The 21,808-nt window shown below is 41.7% G+C and overlaps 1 protein-coding gene across 7 annotated transcripts; it reads right to left on the bottom strand.

The window, feature by feature from the left end:
- Positions 1 to 313: 313 nt before the first annotated feature.
- LOC126427341 (uncharacterized) lies at positions 314 to 18,952 on the bottom strand. Of its 7 annotated transcripts, XR_007576637.1 has the most exons (3): positions 11,807 to 11,939; positions 11,537 to 11,696; positions 314 to 861 (listed from the first exon to the last, which is right to left on the bottom strand). XR_007576637.1 is itself a non-coding variant. In XM_050089669.1 (2 exons), the coding sequence occupies exons 1-2, from the start codon at positions 18,929 to 18,931 to the stop codon at positions 466 to 468; spliced, it is 453 nt and encodes a 150-aa protein (XP_049945626.1). In that variant the 5' UTR covers positions 18,932 to 18,952; the 3' UTR covers positions 314 to 465. The 7 variants fall into 7 exon arrangements, 2 of the variants coding, with proteins under 2 accessions (XP_049945626.1, XP_049945625.1); XR_007576640.1 differs by lacking the exons at positions 11,537 to 11,696; positions 11,807 to 11,939 and adding an exon at positions 12,145 to 12,268; XR_007576636.1 differs by lacking the exon at positions 11,537 to 11,696.
- Positions 18,953 to 21,808: the final 2,856 nt, after the last annotated feature.

Raw genomic sequence — 21,808 nt, 5'->3', positions numbered from 1 at the left:
AGTCGTACATCAATTACTTAAGAATGGTTGAGCATACATTTCAGTATGTGCTCAGTGAAGTGATTCCTCATATCTGAAAGTGCAATACTCACTTAAGAACTGCTATATCTGCAGAAGACAGGCTCACTGTAACACTCCGATTCCTTGCTACAGGAGACAGTTACTCTAGCTTACAGTACAGCACTCGAATTCCACAGTGCACATTAAGTAAAATAATAACTGAAACGTGTGAAGCAACATATAAAGCACTAAAGGGCCAAGCTCTGAAGGCAAATAAATGTTCAATACACTTTATGTTCATTAAGATCAATTTTTATTTCATTTTATTTTATTAACACAGCATGTACCAATTGGTGTCCGAAACTACAAAATTAATAGAGATGTATGAGGCCGATTAGGTGTTTTACAACATGAGGCATCCTGAGTACAAAAATAAATTAAGAAGATTGGAGAGCTACAAAAAAATTATACGGTATTCTCTTCTATACCAGCCTGCTGCAAGGCAGCCTGGATATACCCAGAGGTGGATGGTCGTGCTTCTTGTGTTGTCAAATGCAGCAAATCCCACCTGTCCATCAAATACCACTGCAAACCGTGACTTGCAGCAGTTGTAAATATCTTACTACCCACATTATCCATCTCACGCAGTTCAGCTGCGATGTGGGTGGCAAGGGCACTGTATTGGTCTCCTCGGACAGGCTGGGGCACAGTTCCGGCCATATCAGCCACAGCCTTCAATGTCCCGGTGGCCTCCACAATGACGTCTGTTGTGCCTTTCCTTCTTTTTGTGGGAGGCCGCTCTTGATGCTGGGGCTGTGGCTGTGGCTCACGGCATGCAACAGAAGGCTCTCGCATCTCGTGCTATAAAATAAGAGATGAAAGCCATTAGTTACATACTTGCTTGCACATACATAAACCTCATTTACAGGTACCCACAAGCAGAGAAAGGTGGGGGCAAATGGCAGAGGATTTTGAGACAAATTGGAACTGTTATAATACTATAGGAGCAATGGATGGAAAGCATATTCGTACTAAATGCCCACAAGCTACTGGATCTCACTTTTTCAATTACAAATCCTTCAACAGTATCGTTTTATTTGCCATGGTAGATGCTTCCTACAAATTTTTCTATGTTGATGTAGGAACTAATGGGCACGTTGGTGATGCCAGAGTGTTTTCAAAAAGCAAACTACGGGAGTCTCTCATTGACCGATCTATTCAAAACATTCCTGAAGGCAGGAAGCTTGCAAACACACACATTACAACTCCAATGGTTGTACTGGCAGACGATGCTTCTCTGAGTATGCTTCAAGGTGCTGCAGTGAACAAATTAACGCTAATCATTTGTATAACATGTGAACTTTACTTGCATAAATAAAAAGAAAGAAATACGTCGAGACGTACTTTTGATTTCTCGTAGGAGTAACTTGTGCTGAGGCCATTAATTTTCTTTTTATTGTAGTCAGCTGTACACCCAGGCCGTATGTCACGGCTAATAACCTCCGCAATATTTTTGTAGATCTCCAATCTTCGTAATCTATTTTTATATTCAGGGTGCCTCACATTGTAAATCACCTTATCAGCTTCATGTTGCTGTTGTGGTCTTCAGTCCTGAGACTGGTTTTATGCAGCTCTCCATGCTACTCTGTCCTGTGCAAGCTTCTTCACCTCCCAGTACCTACTGCAACCTACATCCTTTTGAAACTGCTTAGTGTATTCATCTCTCGGTCTCCCTCTACGATTTTTACCCTCCACGCTGCCCTCCAGTACTAAATTGGTGATCCCTTGATGCCTCAGAACATGTCCTACCAACTGGTCCCTTCTTGTGGTCAAGTTGTGCCACAAACTTCTCTTCTCCCCAATCCTATTCAATATTTCCTCATTAGTTATGTGATCTACCCATTTAATCTTCAGCATTCATCTGTAGCACCACATTTCGAAAGCTTCTATTCTCTTCTTGTCCAAACTATTTATCGTCCATGTTTCATTCCATACATGGCTACACTCCATACAAATACTTTCAGAAACTACTTCCTGACACTTAAATCTATACTCGATGTTAACGAATTTCTCTTCTTCAGAAACGCTTTCCTTGCCATTGCCAGTCTACATTTTACACCCTCCCTACTTCAACCATCATCAGTTATTTTGCTCCCCAAATAGCAAAATTACTTTAAGTGTCTCATTCCTAATCTAATTCCCTCAGCTTCATACATCTCTCTTAATTCTGTGGTAGATGCCACACACCAATTGTATTTTCCCGTCATGTTTACAAACGCACTACAGATGACAGAACGCTGCACCGAAGCTAGGCGCTCCACGTGGTAACATATCACATTGCAGTGAACAGAAGACAAGCGACTTCTTTGATCAAATCTATAGTGAGGCCCTAGATTTGATCAAATATTTGACAACATTTGACAAAGTTCCCTATTACACCATCAAATTTCGTTTACAAAGATATTTGACAAAGATATTGGACAAAGAAATTAGATAGTGTAATACCAGCCTGTGTGGAGCTGTGCTAATACCACAAAGATGTTTTAGCTTTTAAATAAATATGAAATCCATGACTGAGTATTCTTGCTTATGCTAGCAAAACCCTTAACAATATTATGTAAACCATGTGTTCTAAGAAGTAACCACAACACAAGTATCAACAAATGGAGAATAAACGATTGTAGTTTTCAGCCTGAATGAGGTTCTGGCACGGCTCTCCACACTTGTCTGCTCCGTGGAAGCCCCTTCATCACCACAAAACTACTGCAACCTCCATCCATTTGAACCTGCTTACTGCAGTAAAGCCTCAGTCTCTCCCTCTCCCTACAATTTTTACTTCCAACAATTCCTCGAATAACCGAATGTCTTACTGTGTGTCCCATTAACTAATTGTTTCTTCTAGTCAGGTTTTGCCAAAAGTTTCTTTCTTTTCCCTAGTTCGTTTCAGTATCTCCTCATTAGTTGTTCGGTATACCCACCAAATCTTCAGTATTCTTTTGTATCATGACATTTAAAATGCTTATGTTCCATCATCCACATTACACATCTGTAAAAAGGAACAACCCAGACAATCAGAAAAGACTTCTTGACATTTAAATTTACATAAAATATTAACAAATGCATCATTTTGAAAAATTCTTGCATTGCTAAATCCAGTGAGCATTTTATATCCCCTCCACCTTGGTCTGCACAAATAATAGAACTTGTCTAATATTTTTAGTGCCTCAAACAATGGAACAATTGTTATTTTTAGTGCCTCAGTTTCTAATCAAATTCCCTCAGCACCGCCTAATTTAATTCAACTACATGCCAATACACTTGCTTTACTTTTGATGACATTCATCTTATAATGTCTTTTTAATACACTATTTGTTCTGTATAACTTCTAAGGGCACTGCTAGCTTTTATGTTATGATGTAGTGATATTGTACTCTTTTCTTACAGCTGGCTCTGGAATTTTTGAGGCTGAAAGCCCATTTTTTTCCTGGAAGTGGTGGTGTTTTGCTGTATAATGTCAAAAATGCTGCAGCACTACTGCTTATATACTAAGTCAGAGTGGATGTAAGGCCCTTGTAGGACTTCAGCACAGAGCAGACAACCACAGTTGTGTTGCTGAGAAAATAGTATGCAGAATTTGCTAGAAACGATGATTAAGAGTCGAAAGTGTTACTTCAGTTCATAGGAGATAAGTGTTTGAGTAATTCAGTTAATTCATGTAAAGGTGTGTGGGATTACTTTTGATATTTACTGTACTGTGTTTCTGAATCAGTAACTTTTGTGCATAGTGAAAATGAACAGTATATGAAGATTACCATCTTCATGTGTCCTTTCGGACATGTCTGAAAGAACAGATACCATTTTCGTATAGTTAAGGCTAACCGGCCATTGCCCTCCTCCTCCTGTGCTGGATGCACACGCACTGCCCGAACTCTTTCGGGACTCGGTAAGATTGTATGCCACGAGTAATGAGTGTAATGGGCAAGGGCACTACAAATTAAGTGTGTGGACGTTAAGCTGGGAATGTGGGTCTCACGGGGAATGTGCAAGGGATAAATCCCTGCAGTCGCACTATCCTCTGTGCCTTCGATGGCTCAGATGGATAGAGCATCTGCCATGTCAGCAAAAGTTCCCTGTTTCGAGTCCCGGTTGCGGCACACATTTTCACCTGTCCCCGCTGGTGTATATCAACGCCTGTCGACAGCTTAGGGTCTCGATTTAGTTATTATTTCAAAATGAACAGTTGTCAATTATCAGTAATTGGAAGTTACATTAAGGTGCAAAGACTGTTGTAATGGATAATTCTGAATGTAGATGAAATAAGCTTCACTGTTTAACACAGGACTGGACGAGTTTAGCCATTGTTACAGAAGCATGTTAAATGCTAAAGTCACAATATGACAAAGAAATATGACTTCTACTGTTTTTATTTCAAAGTAACATGTTCAATTTTTCAACTGAATAAGTCATATATGAAATGATATCTGTAAATGTCCTTGTCACCGTTACTGTTCTCGCAAGAGTTACTGTCGTGGCAAGAGTCACATTCAATTTAGGGGAGCCTTCTTATGGCTGCACAATCTCGTGCATATATAACTGATCACCAGATGCACATCTTCGGGTCTAGTGCAGCAGGGGATACAACCCGTCGGCTTTGGACAATGACGTCACAAGTCGCCAGAGAGCAGTTTACCATTTTCGCTTTTGCTGTTATGTTTCAGTTTCGTTTTTTTACTGATTGCTTAATAAAGTGGATCTGTTTATTCTATCTCGTGAGATTTTTTTTTTTAAAAGCCAAAAAACACTTATCAGCCACTGAAGGGAGCTACAACACTAAGAAGAATCGCTTCTCGATTGGCCACTTGTGACGTCATTGTCCAAAGCCGACGGGTTGTATCCCCTGCTACACTAGTCCCACATCTTCTGTGTGTTCACATTTCCACTTAGGTGAAATGTCAATTCATCACTGAAGAAATCACAATCCGGAAAATTCTCACCATCATGGAACAGCATTTTGTTTGCAATGTTAGCATATAAACCCCAGTCTGAGGAGTATAGAGCTTGTAACAACTGCAAATGATAAGGCTATAGTTGTAAGTGTCTCGTTAGAAGTTTCCACACAGACTTCACTGGAACTGTTAATTCAACACCAGCCTTCCACACTGACGTTTTGGGGCTACATCTACATCTACATTTATACTTCCCAAGCCACCCAACGGTGTGTGGCGGAGGGCACTTAACGTGCCACTGTCATTACTTACCTTTCCTGTTCCAGTCGCGTATGGTTCGCGGGAAGAATGACTGCAGGAAAGCCTCCGTGCGCACTCTAATCTCTCTAATTTTACATTCGTGATCTCCTCGGGAGGTATAAGTAGGGGGAAGCAATATATTCGATACCTCATCCAGAAACGCACCCTCTCGAAACCTGGGCGGCAAGCTACACCACGATGCAGAGCGCCTCTCTTGCAGAGTCTGCCACTTGAGTTTGTTAAACATCTCTGTATGGAAGACTCTCTCACTGATTCACATTGTTCCGCAGTCACTCTTCGTTGTCCCACACTCTTCCCTTTGCAAAGACATTTGCTGTCTTCAAACTAATGCCATCTACAGATATCATCTGGAGGATTACAATAGAACTTACACCATATGATCAAAAGTACCAGGACACCTGGCTGAAAATGACTTATAAGTTCGTGGTGCCCTCTATCGGTAATGCTGGAATCCAATATGGCGACGGCCCACCTTTAGCCTTGATGACAGCTTCCATTCTTACAGGCATATATTTAAAATGGAGATTGGTTCACTGAAAATATTGCTCTTTACTCTTCTGGTGGAAAAGTGTTATTATTCTGTCGATGAATTCATTGAGGACAGCTTCACAATCTGAACACAGGGATTGTATTACATGTATTATTTTATGTACATGTGTAGCTGTAACTTAGAAATGTAAAATATAATGTAAACTTTTGTATTTCTCTTAAAAAAAACCTTGACATGTCTCCTGTACATCAAATCAAATGATTTGAAAATTGTACGTAATGAGATGAATAAAACACATACCACATATGTTCAATCAGGTGCTGAAAGGTTTCCAGGGGAATGGCTGCCCATTCTTCACGGAGTGCTGCACTGAGGAGGGGTACTGATGAACGTTGCTTCTGGTTGGAGTAGGTCACGTTTAAAATGGCTGCGCCGATTCAGAATCCCGCCAAATGCGAAGTGCGCTCCGTCAAACGTTTTCTTCGTGCAAAAGGTCAGCGACCAGCGGATATTCACAAAGAAATTGTTTCTGTTTATGGGAACATTATGAATCTACAAAATGTAATGAAATGGTGTCATCATTTCTCTGAAGGTAGGACCGATGTTCGTGATGAACAAAGAACAGGTCGGCCATCTGTGATCTCTGATGCCCTTCTTCGGAGAACGGAGGAAGCAATTCCTGCGAATAGACTTCTCACATTGAAAGAATTGCTTCAGATGGTACCGGATGTGTCAATGACAACTGTTTATGATGTTGTTACTGTCAAGTTAGGGTACAGGAAATCGTGTGCACACTGGGTTCCAAAACTGTTAGCAGAAGAACACAAAAAGAAAAGGATAGGCTTTGCACTCTACTTCCTCACACGCTATGCTGAAGCAGGTGATGAGTTCCTCGATAACATTGTGACAGATGACGAGACGTGGATTTATCACCATACACCTAAATCCAAGCAACAATCGATGCAATGGCGCCATTCGAATTCACCAAAAGCTAAGTAATGCAAAACGTCGATATCAGTGAAGAAAATCATGGCTTCTGTTTTTTGGGACAGACAAGGCATTTTTCTGTTGGAATTTATGCCTCCTGGAACGACAATTAATGCTGCTGCATATTGCCAGACTTTGAAATGTCTTCGAAGGGCAACGCAGGGGAATGCTGACAAGTGGAGTCCGCTTGCTTCATGGCAATGCTCGGCCTCACACAGCGCTCCTAACCAAAACACTACTCAAACAATTCAAATGGGACGTATTGGACCATCCGCCATACAGCCCGGACATTGCGCCCACCGACTTCTGTGTCTTCCGTTACCTGAAGTCACATCTTGCTGGAAAATCAAAGATGAAGTTGAAATGTGGTTCTGATAACAGGCGGCAACCTTCTACGACTGTGGGATACAAAAGCTTGACTTAACTAATGTTTGGATAACGGGGGAGATTATGTCTAAAAATTACAAATAATCCAGTTAAAAAGATGTAACTGACGTTTTCTAAATAAATGTTCTATTCAAGGACTGCGAGCCATTGTATCTTTACTTTTTGAAATGCCCTCGTATGAAATATTTGGCACAGTTAAAATTTCTATTGTTAATTACTCAATTTAGAACTGTTTATTATGTTTATTTCAGGATTCATTTATAAATTAGTAGAAATTCATTTGTCAAAAAAATTTATAAACCATTTGGAATATTGTTATTACCACAGGGTGAGAAGATAGTAGTGGGCATGCCTCTCATGTGATCAGACGGGTTTCTGTATTTTGGAGGAACAATGTAATTCGGCTTTGTTAACGTGAAAATTCAAAAGACAGTGTGATATAGTAAAATGTGACGCCAATAAATTCCAAAAAGAAAGAAAATTCTGTGCAGGCATTTTTCAAAATTATTTACATCAATTGGAACCATGAGAACCTAAAATGTGAAAATTTCTGCTTCAAGAATCAGAACCCTAGACAAGAAGAACTCAAGCAAACTGTGTGAGAAAAGAAGGTAAGTAAAAAGTTTAGTGTAAATCTTACTCGTCTAGAATTATCTGAAATGGCTTTAATATCGACGTTAGTAGTGACTCCATGGATGACGACGTTCCTCCAGAGGAAGCCAACAGGGAATGTCAAGAGGCAAATAAGGCATGTTTTGGTGGTTTATCTGGCCACTGATTCCATTACTGTTACGTGGAATGTCATGAACTTTCGTTACGCCTGCACTGAACTACTTTCCTGGTTTCAACAGGACGGAGTGACATCACACATTGCACGGCAATCAATGGCATATGGGCGAGAATTGTTTGGCAACCGTGTGATCTATCTCACGATTCGGTAACATTCCCTGGCCACCTAGATGGCCAAATTTAGCTGTTTGTGATTTTTTCTTGTGAGGTTACCTCGAGAGCAAAGTCTACATGACTCGACCAAGAACCCAGGATGAGTTAAAACAGAGTATTCGGTATGCAGTTCACAGTATCTCGGCTGTGATATTGCAGCGGTCAATGAGTAATCTCAACAGCAGATTTCACGAATGTATTCGTACATAATGACGCAATCTAAAGGATATAATTTCTAAAAAATGAGAAATGCCATCTATTTTTTGTAAATGGCAAAGTTGTAAGATTTCAATTACTATGAATGCAATTTCTTTCCTTCATCGCTTCTTGTTTTATTGGAATGTGGAAATGTTCCGATTTTTCTGTGTCACCCTGTACATTCTGTGCAAAAGGAATCACAGAATTTGCTGCAATAAATCTAAAATGGGGTGGCAGAGAAAATACAGCAATTGTCGGTGTGTATAGGCCACCTGGGGCATGTATGGATACAGTTTTCAAAAATCTCTCTGACTTGCTGATATACACAGACTGTACATTTTTTGTATCACACAGCCATGTAAATGCTATAATAGAAGGGGATACAAATACAGATTGATGCCAACACCAAAAAGCTACACCTTCTATACGATAGATTCAGTCTGTCGGGAGTTATCCATGAGACAACTAGTGAGATTAGCAACAGCAAAACATGTCTGGATAATATAATAATAATTATTGATACAGATCAGGAGCAGCTATGTTGCAAACAAGCTCCAGGCTTCACACAGTGTTACCACTGGTGTCTTGGGAGTGACAAACTATTTTATAACAGGCAGGGCAAATGCCGTATAGAATTTAATATTGACCACAATGGGATGGTAGTAAAAGATGAACTTGAAATTGCTGACATATTCAATGAATATATTTCTTCAGTGGGGGAAGCTATCAATGACAAAAATAACAACCTGCAGTATAATTTTAAAGGAAATCCATCTGAGCATAACATACATCCAGCCCCCACAAACCGCAAAGAAATAATCAACATCATTAGCTCTCTAAAGTCTTCCCATTTCACAGGCATGATGGCCTCAGTATTAATGTATTAAAAGCATGCAGACAAACTGTGTCTGTAGCAGTAAATAATGTAATAGAATCAGGCACCTTCCCAGACAGACTAAAAATAGCTCAAGTAACACCAATCTTTAAAAAAGGGGACAAACTCAAAATTTAAAACTACAGACCCACCTCAATACTTCCAGTCTTTTCCAAATAGTTGAAAAAGTCATATACAGCAGAATTATAAGCTCTCTCTGGATGCACTACCTATTGTTTGAAAATCAAAATTGTCTCTTAATATGTAAATCAACCACCACAGCAACTGCTCAATTAATTGAAGACATAACAAGTGACACCGAGAACAAGCAACATGTTGCAAGTATATACCTCTACGTTGAGAAAGCTTTCAACTGTGTGAGCGCCACAATCCTGTTAGAAAAGCGTGGAATATTGGAATCAGAGGCACTTCTCATTACATAGTAAAATCTTGCATGAGTAACCCAAAAAAGTTTGTACTGCTTAAAGTTGAAAGAGATGTTCAAAAATCCAAAATAACTAATATAAAAATGAAGTGCCTGGGGCTCAGTATGGGATCCTCTTCTGTTTTTAATTTAAGTAAATGACACAAGATATTGCACTCAGAATTCCAAAATAGTTCTGTATGCAGCTTATACATCCATTGTGTGGAAAAAGGAATCATTTAATGAACTAGAGACCCATTGTAACAACGTGACAAATGAAATTGCACAGTACTTTAACGAAAGCCATCAAATGTAAGTGGTAGTAAAACATGACTCACGTAGTTTAACAACATTAGTTTTAATGATGAAATTAAACAATACATATGCAATGAATTGGTAAAAAAGACTGTAGTGTAAAATTCCTTGATTTAACGATTCAAAGCAATCTAAAGTGGGACACACATGTTGACACACTCGCATGTAAGTTGTCTAAGAATATATTTACAATTAATATGATTAGCTAGTTCTGCAAAGACATTGCCGCCCCACCCCTTATGAGTACTCTCCCTCCATCAGATGCTTCATCCCCCCCCCCCTCCCCTCTTCTGTCCATGCCAACCCCATCTGCCCGAGACTGTGCAGTGTCTTCTTCGTGCCTAATTTTTAGTGCAGTGTTTTAAACGGGTGATAACTGTTGTGTGTCTTTTCCGAAGTGTTGCGAACAGAAACCGTACTGTTGCTGGGTGTGATTTTTCTCTCTCTTGCGAACAGAAACCAGACTGTCACAGTGTTTCTCAATTGTCTGTCTACTAGTGTACCTGTCTTCTTCCAGTGTATTTAATTAGCAGCACCAACCCTTTGTTTTATATTTTAACTTCCACAACTTTCTGCCATTTTACAATTGAAAAGTCACCTGTTTTAATCGCCTGCTTTTATTACTTATTATCTTCTTATTATGTTTTACAAATTCTGTAGGTTGTAGAGCAGCCTACAAAGCTACTGCCAGCCCGACCCATTCCGGGGGGATTTGAAACCGAATAAAAGAAAAATAAAAAGGTTGTGGTTATAGACAGATATTTAAACACACTCCATCATAAAGGCTAAAATTGCACGGTCATTTCGAAAACAGATTATAGATAAGCCTCTTATGAGTATTTTCATGCGTATTACACACATATACCATCCATTAACTACAAAAATATTCAATCTGGTGTCTACTATGTAACTTTTACCAAATGTTTAACAGCTGTATTCAAAAGGCGGATATTTTTTGCAACAGTACAATACTCAGCTAAACTTTTGTCTGTATCTCAAAATTTTCCGTTAGTACAATTTCCAATTTCAACCTGTAACAGTAAGATCAGTACATTCCACTGTTTTGACGTGCACATCATCAATCTTAAAACACGCAAGTTTTCGACCTAACCTAGACCTTGGGCTTAGCTACAGGTCAGTCTGTCATCACAACCAACATTAAAGGTGGGAGGGATACAGTGATGAGTACGAGAATCTAGCAGGCCTTTATCATTAAATATATGGCAGAAAATTTTGGGGAATAGGATGAAAGATCAGAATGGAATTTTCGTTATTCAATTACAGTATAGTTCACATTTATTTAGCATCCCTTTCTTATCACATAACGTCTTCAGTTACGCACTGTACCAATACTCATTTTGCACAGTTTATTATCAACTATGGCTCTTTTACGCTGGGAATTCTTGAAGAGTCATTTTGAATCTTCGTGATTATCTCTTTTAGATGTGGCTGGGTACATAGAGCATCCACTAATCGAAATGGGAACTGTGTCTGGAAATCCACGAGGATTATTAAACTTCTACTAATCACTAGCAATATAATTCACATTATACAACTGCTAATATTTCTGGTAATGAAAGCACTTTAGTGTGGGGAGGTTTCACACTTTGCACAAATGATGTGTAAGTTCATTCACAAACACAGAAACTAACCTTACTTCTGTCGAAGATGGTGTAAAGCCGACGTGACAACTTTTCCAGTTCTGTTATCACTGATATTTTGAATTATCGCTACATCGACTGACTTACATTGTGGTTCAGGTACTTGTGAAGGCGTAAAAACGTGTTCAGAACACATTCTAAAGATGAACTCCTATGGACCAGTGTGGTAATTGCTGTTATGATTCTCGACATAACACCATTAATTTAAATTAAACTAACAATTTAAAGTAAAGCCAAAGGAAGGACGCAAGTAATACATACTTCATAATGATTGTTTCGTTGAAATTTTGCCTGTGGGCAAGTCTCATTGGCGGCAAATGACCGTGTAACATCTACCGTGATTAATAGCAGAAATCGCCGAAATAGGACAGGGATAAAAGTTGTTAGCGAATTCGTGAACTGCGACACCAACCATTAAATAACTTACTGAATATCAATCAATCAATGTAACCTAAACTTATATTATCAATGTAACCTAAACTTATATTAAATACGGTAGTGCGGGCAACAAGGCCCGCACCATTCAAAAATTGATCTACAACTATTTAATGACATACGCAACAAGAACTCCGAACGGTTGACTATGTAGAACATTTTACCACAAATATTGTTAAGTATGATGATTCTCGTCATAAAGAATTGGAAGATAAATGCGTTTATAAGAGCAGAATAAAAACAGATGAAACGAGTTAATTGCTTATCCAACACTTGCCTGTAGAGCTTCTAATTGTGAACTGAAATCAAATATGAAGAATTCAAATGATTTAGAGTGAAGCTCTCGACAGCTGTGTTGCTAGACACCACCGACAGATGGCACCCTGATAAGCTGGCTGAGAAAGTGTGGCGGTTCTCATTTGCTTTAATAACACAGCAATCGGCAGTTACCTAATATTTGTAGCCGCACAAGTCTTACACTTCGCTTGTTTAAAATAGGAGATGTGATCCATTTTGATAAGTTTCATGAACATTGTACATGCGTGTTGCACTACTATTTGCACTTGACACATTTTACTGTAGTATGAAAACAGCTATAAAATAACGAGAAATTAAAAAAAAAAAAAATCGATAATATTATTTACATTACATTTGCACGTCTGTTATAGTTTTCATGTCTTGTTACAATTCCACGTGTCCTGTAATAATACAGTACACGCAAATAAACAGATAATAAAAGCATATTTCAGGGACTAGATACTTTACCATGTGTTGGTCCAGTCACATGCGTTACTGTTAGTATCATTCCAACTACTTCTCGCGACTAAATGCGACGACTCATCAACACAACACTATGCGGCAATTTTCATCACATGTTAGTTCAAGTTAAAAATTCTTCGTTGATGCAGCTTCTGTTGTATGTTCCCCGTATTTACGTTTTTTTTATTTTTTTCTTTTTCTTTATTTGATTTTGATTTACCCCCAAAGGGGGGGGGGGGGGGGGGGGGGACTGGCAGCAGCGTAATATGCCGCTTTGCTGCCTGCAGAAGAGTCTTAAAAACATAATGAGTACATAGTACAGTATAAACAATAAAAACAGGCGATAAACCGGCTGTTTAAACCACATAGTAATTAGACAGGCACAATTCAAAAACCTGGTGACAGTCTTGTTTCTGTTCGCAAGAGTTAAAAAAACACATCTAGTGACAGTATGGTATCTGTTCACAGCACATAAAAAAAAAAAGCGGCACGTACAACACTTAAACACCGCACTATAAAGCAGACACGAAGGCTGATGGGGGGGAGGGGGGTGGACCCTTTCAAAAGAGAAGGCAGAAGGAGAGGAATAGCAAAAAGGGAGGAGCCAATGGAGGGAGAGGACACAGTAAAAGAGGGGGGGAAGGGGGCATGGCGAATGCGAGAAGGAGTGGGGAAAGCAGTGAAGGGGAAAGCAAAAGTACTCAGGGGAGAGAAAGGAGTCAAAGAGAGGGTAGGTGGGCAAAAGGGAACAGGATGGAAGGGGAGGGGGTGAAGGAGACAAGGAAAAGGACAGTGGGTGGGGGGGAGGGGACAGCCAGAGTTGATAGGAGGGACAAATGGAGGGAGAGAGAGCATCATCCAGGAGGGGGAGTTTACAGAAGCCACTTGGGGAAAAAAGATGTAGGGGTGAAGGGTAGGGGCAACACAAGGGTGGAGGCGCAGCAGCGGGCAGAGGTTGGAGAGGAGAGGAGCAACCAGGGGATGGGGGACATCAAGTCAGTGGGAGGTAAAGAGGCCTTGGATATCGTCAAGTAAAAGCAGCAGATGGGGGAAAAGAATCAAGTCATAGAGGATCCACGTGGAGGATGGGAGGCGTATACGGAAGGCGAGGCAAAGTGCATGGTGCTCGAGTTTTTTTTTTTTTTTGGGGGGGGGGGGGGGGGGGCTATTCAGGCGGGACTGGCATAACAGAGAATGGGACGGATTAAGGATTTGTACGTGTGGAGGGTGGTAGAGGGGTTCAATGCCCACGTCCAACCAGAGAGGAGTTTAAGGCTGTTGTGGGCTTTGGATTGGATAGGGCAGAGATGAGGGATCCAGGTAAGATGATGGTCAATGGTGAGTCCAAGGTAGGTGAGTGGGGGGGTTAAGAGACGGACAGGATGGGCAGAGATGGTAAGGGGAAAATCAAGGAGCCGGAAGGAGTGAGCGGTTTGACCTACAATGATTGCCTAGGCCATGCAAGGATTGATTTAGAGGAGCCACTGGCTACACTATGTGGCAAAAAGGTCAAGGTGATTCTGGAGAAGATGTTTGGACAGTTGAAGTAGGAGGGGCGGCAGGAGAGGAAGGAGGCATTCAGATGGATACAGATGATAGGAAGGGTGTAGGTCTGGAGTTTAAATGGGAGAGTGGGAGGCCAAACAGGGTCGTAGGCATTTTCGAGCTCTGGAGAGACAGAAATGACAGTGCGACGCGAATTAAACTGGAGGGAGAGGTGACGAGTGAGACGTAGAACTCGGTCGTCGGCAGAGGTGGAAGGTCGAAAGACAAACTGGGTGTTGGGAAGGAGGTGATGTTGGTGGAGGTGGTGACGGCTGTGCTGGGTAAGGATGGATTCTGAGAGCTTGCTGACTACGGAGGTGACACATTTAGGGTGATAGGAAAAGGCATCAGATAAAGGCTTTTTGGGTTTGGAGAACATAAGGATACGGGAGGTTTTCCACAGGTCGGGGTAGAAGCTGGTGGCAAGGATTACGTTGTAGAGTGTGGCGAGGACTGCAAGGATGGAGGGAGGGCAGTGTTTGACATGGCAGTAGGTAATGTGGTCACGGCCAGGGGTGGTGTTGCATTTAGTGTGGAGTGTGACGCTGATGTCCAGTGTAGTGATGGGGTGTTAAGTTCTGATGGTGGTGTGTGTCCCAAGTAATGGAAGGTAGGAGCACGGGGAGGAGCGGTGGTATCCAGACATTTGATGATGTTGGGGAGGAGGGAAAACCAAATTGTGGAACAACAGGAACCGAAAATCATTCGGATACGTGAGAGGCAAAGTGGTTGGCCTTACTGAGGTTGTCAGGAAAGGGACAGTCATCACGGAGGAGAAGGTAGTGCGGGGTAGAGCGGTTCCCAGTAAGGCAGTGGAAATCAGAACAGTACTTGGAAGAGATTATTGAGAGCACGGCATTGAGTTGTAGACAGGTCTGTCGCCAGGCACGGCGTTTCTTCGCTGTGAGCACGTTGCAGATACGTCATAATTGCCAGTGGCGGGTGAGTGTGTCTCGGTCACGAGTGTGCGGAGGAAGGATCGGTAGAGGCGACGAGATTTACAAAGGAGAAGGATGGTCTGTGAGGGCAGGGCTGGCCGGTGAGTTTGAATGGCTCTGGTAGGGATACAGGTGGTTACAGCGTCAGACGAGGTCCAGTGGAGGACAGCAGATCGTGAGATGTCATCAGGAGATTGGAGGGTAGGGTCATCGCGTTTGACCTGGGTGTGTACGGAGTATCGGTAGGCATCCCAGCTGGTGTGGGAGTAATCGTGGACAAGTTTAGATGGAACGTCAGGGGAGGAACAGGACGGGGACGGCGATCGTCACAGATAGTGAGGAGGACCGGGGCGTGGTTGCTGCCAGTTATGTCAGGGACTTCCGCAGTGATGTACCCAAGGAGGTTGGGAGAAACTAGGATCACGTCAGAAGGGGTGTGGGACTCTGGTCGGGTGTGATGGGGAGGGTAACCAGGTGTCCCTGTAGGGTGGTGAGAAAACGATGGAACCGCTGAAGTTCGTCAGGAACGCGGCTGTGGATATTGAGGTCTGCAGCAATCACACAGGTGGAAAGGTGCGGTCAATGTGGGCCAGGAAATCGTGTGTGTGTGGGGGGTGGGGGGGGGGGGGTACAAGGGCGGATGTAGATGGTGGCACATGTGACGGTAAGGGTGGGGAAGAAGAGGCTGAGGGTGAGATGCTCTGCAGGATTGTTGAGGAGAGGCATATTTCTGTCGGCCAGACTGTAACTTAAGGCATTTCTCACTTTCAGAGAGCTGAGGCATATAGTGTCAAAAGCGCAGTTCCTTTGGTTTAGCGAACATGAAACTTACCAAAATACTTCACATCTCTGAGTTTTAAACAAGCAAAGTATAAGACTCGCGTGGCTAGAAATATTGGGGTGCTGCCGACTGCTGCGTGCTGTAAGCAAAACAAATGAGAGACCCGCCACACTTCCTCAGGAATAGTATCTTGCTACCATATGTCGGTGACATCTTGCAACACTGTGTTGCAGAGCTGCATGCTAAAAAATTCAATTTCTGTTTGCAATTCGTTCTGCAGGCAGACGCTGCAAGTAATAAACAATACCTTCGCTCCAAGTGTTTTTGGTCTGCTGCTATAAATGCATATTTCTTCCAATTATTTATGACGAGAATACTTCAGAGCTAGCAGTATTTGTGGTAGAGTCTTCTATATATAGGACTATTAATCACATTTCCTTTCGGCTGGGTATGACATCCACCCCAGACCTATGCCCTGCCTATCAATTTTGTTTGTCTGGTCACTGCCTTCCTCTCATGCCATCCTGCCTATGTCACCCTCCATGATACCAACACCCGTATCTTTTACCCCACTGCTGGCATCCCCCACGGCTCAGTCTTCTCCCCTCTCCTCTATCTCTAGCACACCGCAGATATACCCAAGCCACCCCCACCTGTTCACCTGCTCCAATATGCTGATGACACCACCTTCCTGGCTCTCTATCCCACCCTTCAATGGTAACAACACACCCTCCAAACCCACACTGACCAGTTCACCACCTGGTGCAACCAGTGTTTCCATTGTATCAACCCCTCCAAAACCCAGGCCGCACCACTCGCTACTTCCATCTCCACAATTTCAACCTAATCGTTCATGGTCATCTCATCCAGCTCAGCCTCACCCTGAGATAGCTTGGCCTCACCTTGACCACCACCTCACCTAGACCCCCCATCTCCCGAACATCCAGCAGAAAGCCCATTCCCACCTCTGTCTTCTGAAACTCCTGTCTGGCCGGAAATGGGGTTTCACCCTTCCACCATCCCCCACACCTACAAATCCCTCATCCGTGCTATCCCCTGTCATCCCAGCGCTACCTGGATCTCATATCCTCCCACTTTTGTAAGGCTCTCCAAATTCTAGAACACCACACGCTCCGCATTGCCTTCCGTATCTGCCTTCTGTCCCCACACAACTCCTGTATGACTTCATCCCCTTCCCACACCTCCTCCTTTTCCTCCAACATCTCTGCATCCTTTACACTGTCCGCAGGCTCGATGCTCCCTACCCCCTGGTGTCCTCTGTCCCCTCCACCCCCCGCGCATTGCCGCACCTCTGTTGCTATATCCCTACCTCTCTTCACCTCCACACACTCCGGCTTGGTGAGGATGGGTGGAAGGGGAAGAAGGGGGTAGGAGAAGTATGAGAAAGGGAGGAGAGGAAGCCTTGATGATGTGGAATGGGTAGGGTGGGTTTAAAGTTGGTAGGAGGGGTAACTATCTGGACACAGTTCATAATTTGGGAGGGTAAAACAGTTGAAGTTACTCTGGGGAAGTATGTGGAGGGTGTGTAGGGTAGGGTTGGTGGGATGTGTTGGTAGAGGTGCAGCAGCACACTATGGTTGGAAAGTGTATGAGAAACTATAGGATTATTTGAGTAAAGTTTGCAGATGGTGTAGTTTGTTCAGGGTTGATCTGTGTGAGTGAGAAGAGGTGGGAATTTGATGAGTTGGTAAGGGATCCGTGTCAGAGAAGGTAGAAAGAAGCAAGGTTGAGGGCACGGAGTTCGAGGATATGAAGGAACTTACAGAACTCGGGCAGCAAGTATCTGTGTAACATTTGCTTGGTAAAGGATAGGTTGGATTAGGGTTTTGTATGCGTGAAGGACAGTGGAGGGCTGCAATCTCCATGTTTGGCCAATTAGTACTCTCAGTCTATCGCACACTTTCTGTTGGATGGTTAGTAGATAAGATTTCCACAGTAAAATAATGGAGCTGACAGACATTATTGATTAATGAAAAAGATAACTGTATAAAAACGAATGTGTGTAACTATATTGACAATCTAATTTTGAACTAGGCAACATAGGGAACTGCGTATATTGTGAAATTCATGATGCTGCAGCTGGCAATGAGAGCTTAGCAGAAAGAGCAGTATTTCAGTGAGGTTCAGTTCATATAACGCTGCATTATTGGGTCTGTATGTTATCTGAAAACTTATATTTGTGTTCTGAGGAATTATGAGCTTAAAGAGGTAATACTGGAATGAAGAAAAGTAATTTTGCTGGTTAGCTGATTACTGTGGTGCTAGAGTGATGTGAATATCCTGACGGGCCAACTATTTGGTAACAATTTGTGAGGATTTATTTTTCTGGTTGAATGAGAGTAGTTCTCATAGTTGAGTGGAGAAGTAGGGCAAGGATTTGGTACAACTTCTATTCCCTTAATTTTGAATTGAGTAGTAATTAAGTTACGTGATGGTGACTATTTTTTTTTCATAATGTAATGATTAGTAAATCTACACTACTGCAAATCTTGAGTTTTAGCTAGAGGTAATGTCCATATTTTGGAGATTAAGGTGATAGGAGTCCACAAGTGAAGTGAATTTCAAACCAGGACTTGGCATTTAAGTGATTTTGCAAATGGGAAAGAAACCCAAAGCTTTCAAGTTTAACCAGTTTCAGACAGAGTTATAAACTAGAGTAACATTTTGCAGTGTAATGTATACTTGATTTTAAAATTTTTACTAGTCCCCACCTTTTGTACTACAGTCAATTTAATGCCAGTATTTATTTACAAAGTAATGAGCATTATTTTCTATAAGTGTGAAACATTTTTTCCTTATACTTAATTAGAAGTAAAAGTGAGTGTACTAAAATATGGTAATTTGTCTTACTTTTTTGTGTACTGTGGCTGAGAAGAACCACCTCCAAGGAAACTGATAGCAGTGCATTTCCTTAATAAGTGCCACTTGGACCTGTTGAAGGAATGAACATCTTGGTGAAAAAATGTGTTACAACTCTGTAAAAGAGTGAAAGTGCTTTTGCAAAATACTAAACATTGAAATTTTATGTCTGAAAATTAACTGCAATGTGCAGTGCAATTTAACTTTTGGCAACCCATGATGATTTATTGTTTGAAGCAGGACTGAACTTGTACAAAGTGATATGTGTTTTAGAATGTAAACTTTGTTTATCCAAAAAGGACATTACTTACAATGAAGACCTCTAATTTTTATTAAAAATATAACTAATGGATATTTTGTGCCATTGTATAACACTGTATGTAAATATTATATATAAAAACAAAGATGAGGTGACTTACCGAACAAAAGCGCTGGCAGGTCGATAGACACACAAACAAACACAAACATACACACAAAATTCAAGCTTTCGCAACAAACTGTTGCCTCATCAGGAAAGAGGGAAGGAGAGGGGGAGACGAAAGGAAGTGGGTTTTTCCAATCCCGGGAGCGGAAAGACTTACCTTAGGGGGAAAAAAGGACAGGTATACACTCGCACACACACACATATCCATCCACACATACACTTCCTTTCGTCTTCCCCTCTCCTTCCCTCTTTCCTGATGAGGCAACAGTTTGTTGCGAAAGCTTGAATTTTGTGTGTATGTTTGTGTTTGTTTGTGTGTCTATCGACCTGCCAAAGCTTTTGTTCGGTAAGTCACCTCATCTTTGTTTTTATATATAATTTTTCCCATGTGGAATGTTTCCTTCCATTATACTGTATGTAAATATTTTGTTTGGGGGTTTTTAAATGGCCAGTTCATATAACTACAAATTTTAAAAACATAGGTATGGTAATTTTGATAAGGAGATTTCTGATGTAATATTCTTTTGTGTGTCAATTGTTAAACCCACTTTCTGAGGTCAGTTGCGGTTATTGAACTGCCCAGTTAGCTCCTTCATGTCTCAAAGAATTGGTGAATTTTGGAACACCTTATATACGTTGAAAAGACATTGTTCATATAACAATCGGATTTCGTTTTCCACAATGCTTGAATAGTCTATAATATAATCCTGAAAAAGAGGGGGACACATTATTGTACAGCCGTGCTCCTCAAATGTGGCCTGTGGTTCTCAGTCGTATTTTATATTAATATGTGTATAGCAGTTAACAGCCCAATCCTACAACGTCAACAAGTGCTATGATCTAATTAACAGTGCAATGTTCTCTCTGTAACAAATAAAAATACTTAGAGAGAGAGTGTGTTATTTTAAGATGTGCTTAATTTTAATTAATGTTTGTAAATTCGAGCACGGGCTTAGTAAAGGTGGCCTCTTACCTCAGGGGAAGATGAGAGAGGGAGAATGTTTTATTGCCAGCCAGTACTCAAAGCTCAAGGATGTGTGCAGCTCATACCAATGAGTTGCTGTGGTATAATTTTCAAATGGAAGAAACATGGATTTGTAAATGTGTACATAATTGTAACTACGAATATGAAAGTAAATGAAGGCTTTTGCAATGCAATGCAATGCAGTGAGAAGAAAGAAAATTAGTTCAAAGAACAGTACACACAAAGTTTTCCAAATGGTGCTGGCTTTCAACAGTAAGCCGTCAGCCCCCAACCTGCTGCAGCTAGTCTACTGGGAGCTCGTGACATACTAATTTTTGTAGGTTACCAGTTAATAATAAGATTGGTACATATGCAGCCCTGATGATTGCTCCACAGTACCTACACTGGCTCTCGAGCAGCTAAGTTCGATTGCCGCTGTCACAGAGGATCAGTACCGTAAGCCGTGCTGTTATTTATTTCGGCAGTATACAGGATGGACAATAATAAAACTGACGAACTGCACGGGTGGATTCCTGACTGGAATTGGAGGAAAAAAGGTTCTACGAACGTGTGTCCTGAAATGGACAGTGTGCCTGTAATGACAAGAAATCCTTCTGGAACACAGTGCAGAGCTGCACAACATCCACATCACAACAGATGTTCAAAATGGCCTCCACGGGGTGCAGGGGACGAATTCACATGTCGCACTGTGTACTGCCACACCCTTTCGCGCGTTCCGGCCTCTCTCCGAATCATGTCACGAGCATCGTGAACGTGCTGTCAAAGGGTCTGTTCGACAGGAACTGGTGCAGCATACACAATGGTTTTCAGATACCCCCAGGGGTAAAAATCCAGGAGGTTTAAGTCCAGTGATAAAGTAGGAAATGCTACGAGGCCTCCGTGTCCCATTCCCATTCAGTGCCTGGGGAGGATGCTGTGCAGATGTGAGCAAACTGTAATGCGGAAGTATGGCGGTACTCCATCGTGCAGAAACTACAGAACCTGTCGTACAGTTAAAGGCACATTCTCAAGCAGTCCATCCAGAGCATTTTTGAGAAAGTCCAGGTACATTCCTCTGTTGAGGCATTGAGAAATAAGAAACTGGTTCAAGTATGTGGTCACCAAGAATCAATTCTCAAATGATGATTCTCAATCATTGCTGTTGAACCACTTCAACAATTCACCGAGAATTTTCTGTAGCCCACACATGGTAACTATGTAGATTAATTAATGATGCCACTTTTGATAAAGGTTGCTTCGTCAGTAAAGAAGACTGCTGAAGGAAATCCCATAATTGCGGTGATCTGACGCAACAACCATCAACCAAATCCTTCCCACAGGGGGAAATCCACTGTTGACAATCCTTTCACTCACTGCAGGTGATAGGGATAATAGGGGTTGTCATGCAGGATACACATAATTGTACTTTGGTTTAAACGGTGTTGGTGGGCCACTTGCCTGGAGCTTGTATTAGGGTTTGTCTCAGTGTCCCGTAGAACCCAGTCATCCAAATCTGATGAACACACATGCCACTACC

Source organism: Schistocerca serialis, chromosome 11, assembly GCF_023864345.2.
Source record: "Schistocerca serialis cubense isolate TAMUIC-IGC-003099 chromosome 11, iqSchSeri2.2, whole genome shotgun sequence".
NCBI classification, from domain to species: Eukaryota; Metazoa; Arthropoda; class Insecta; order Orthoptera; family Acrididae; genus Schistocerca; species Schistocerca serialis.
The sequence above is the reverse complement of the archived record's forward strand: the minus strand, read 5'-3'. Positions and strand labels throughout refer to the sequence as shown.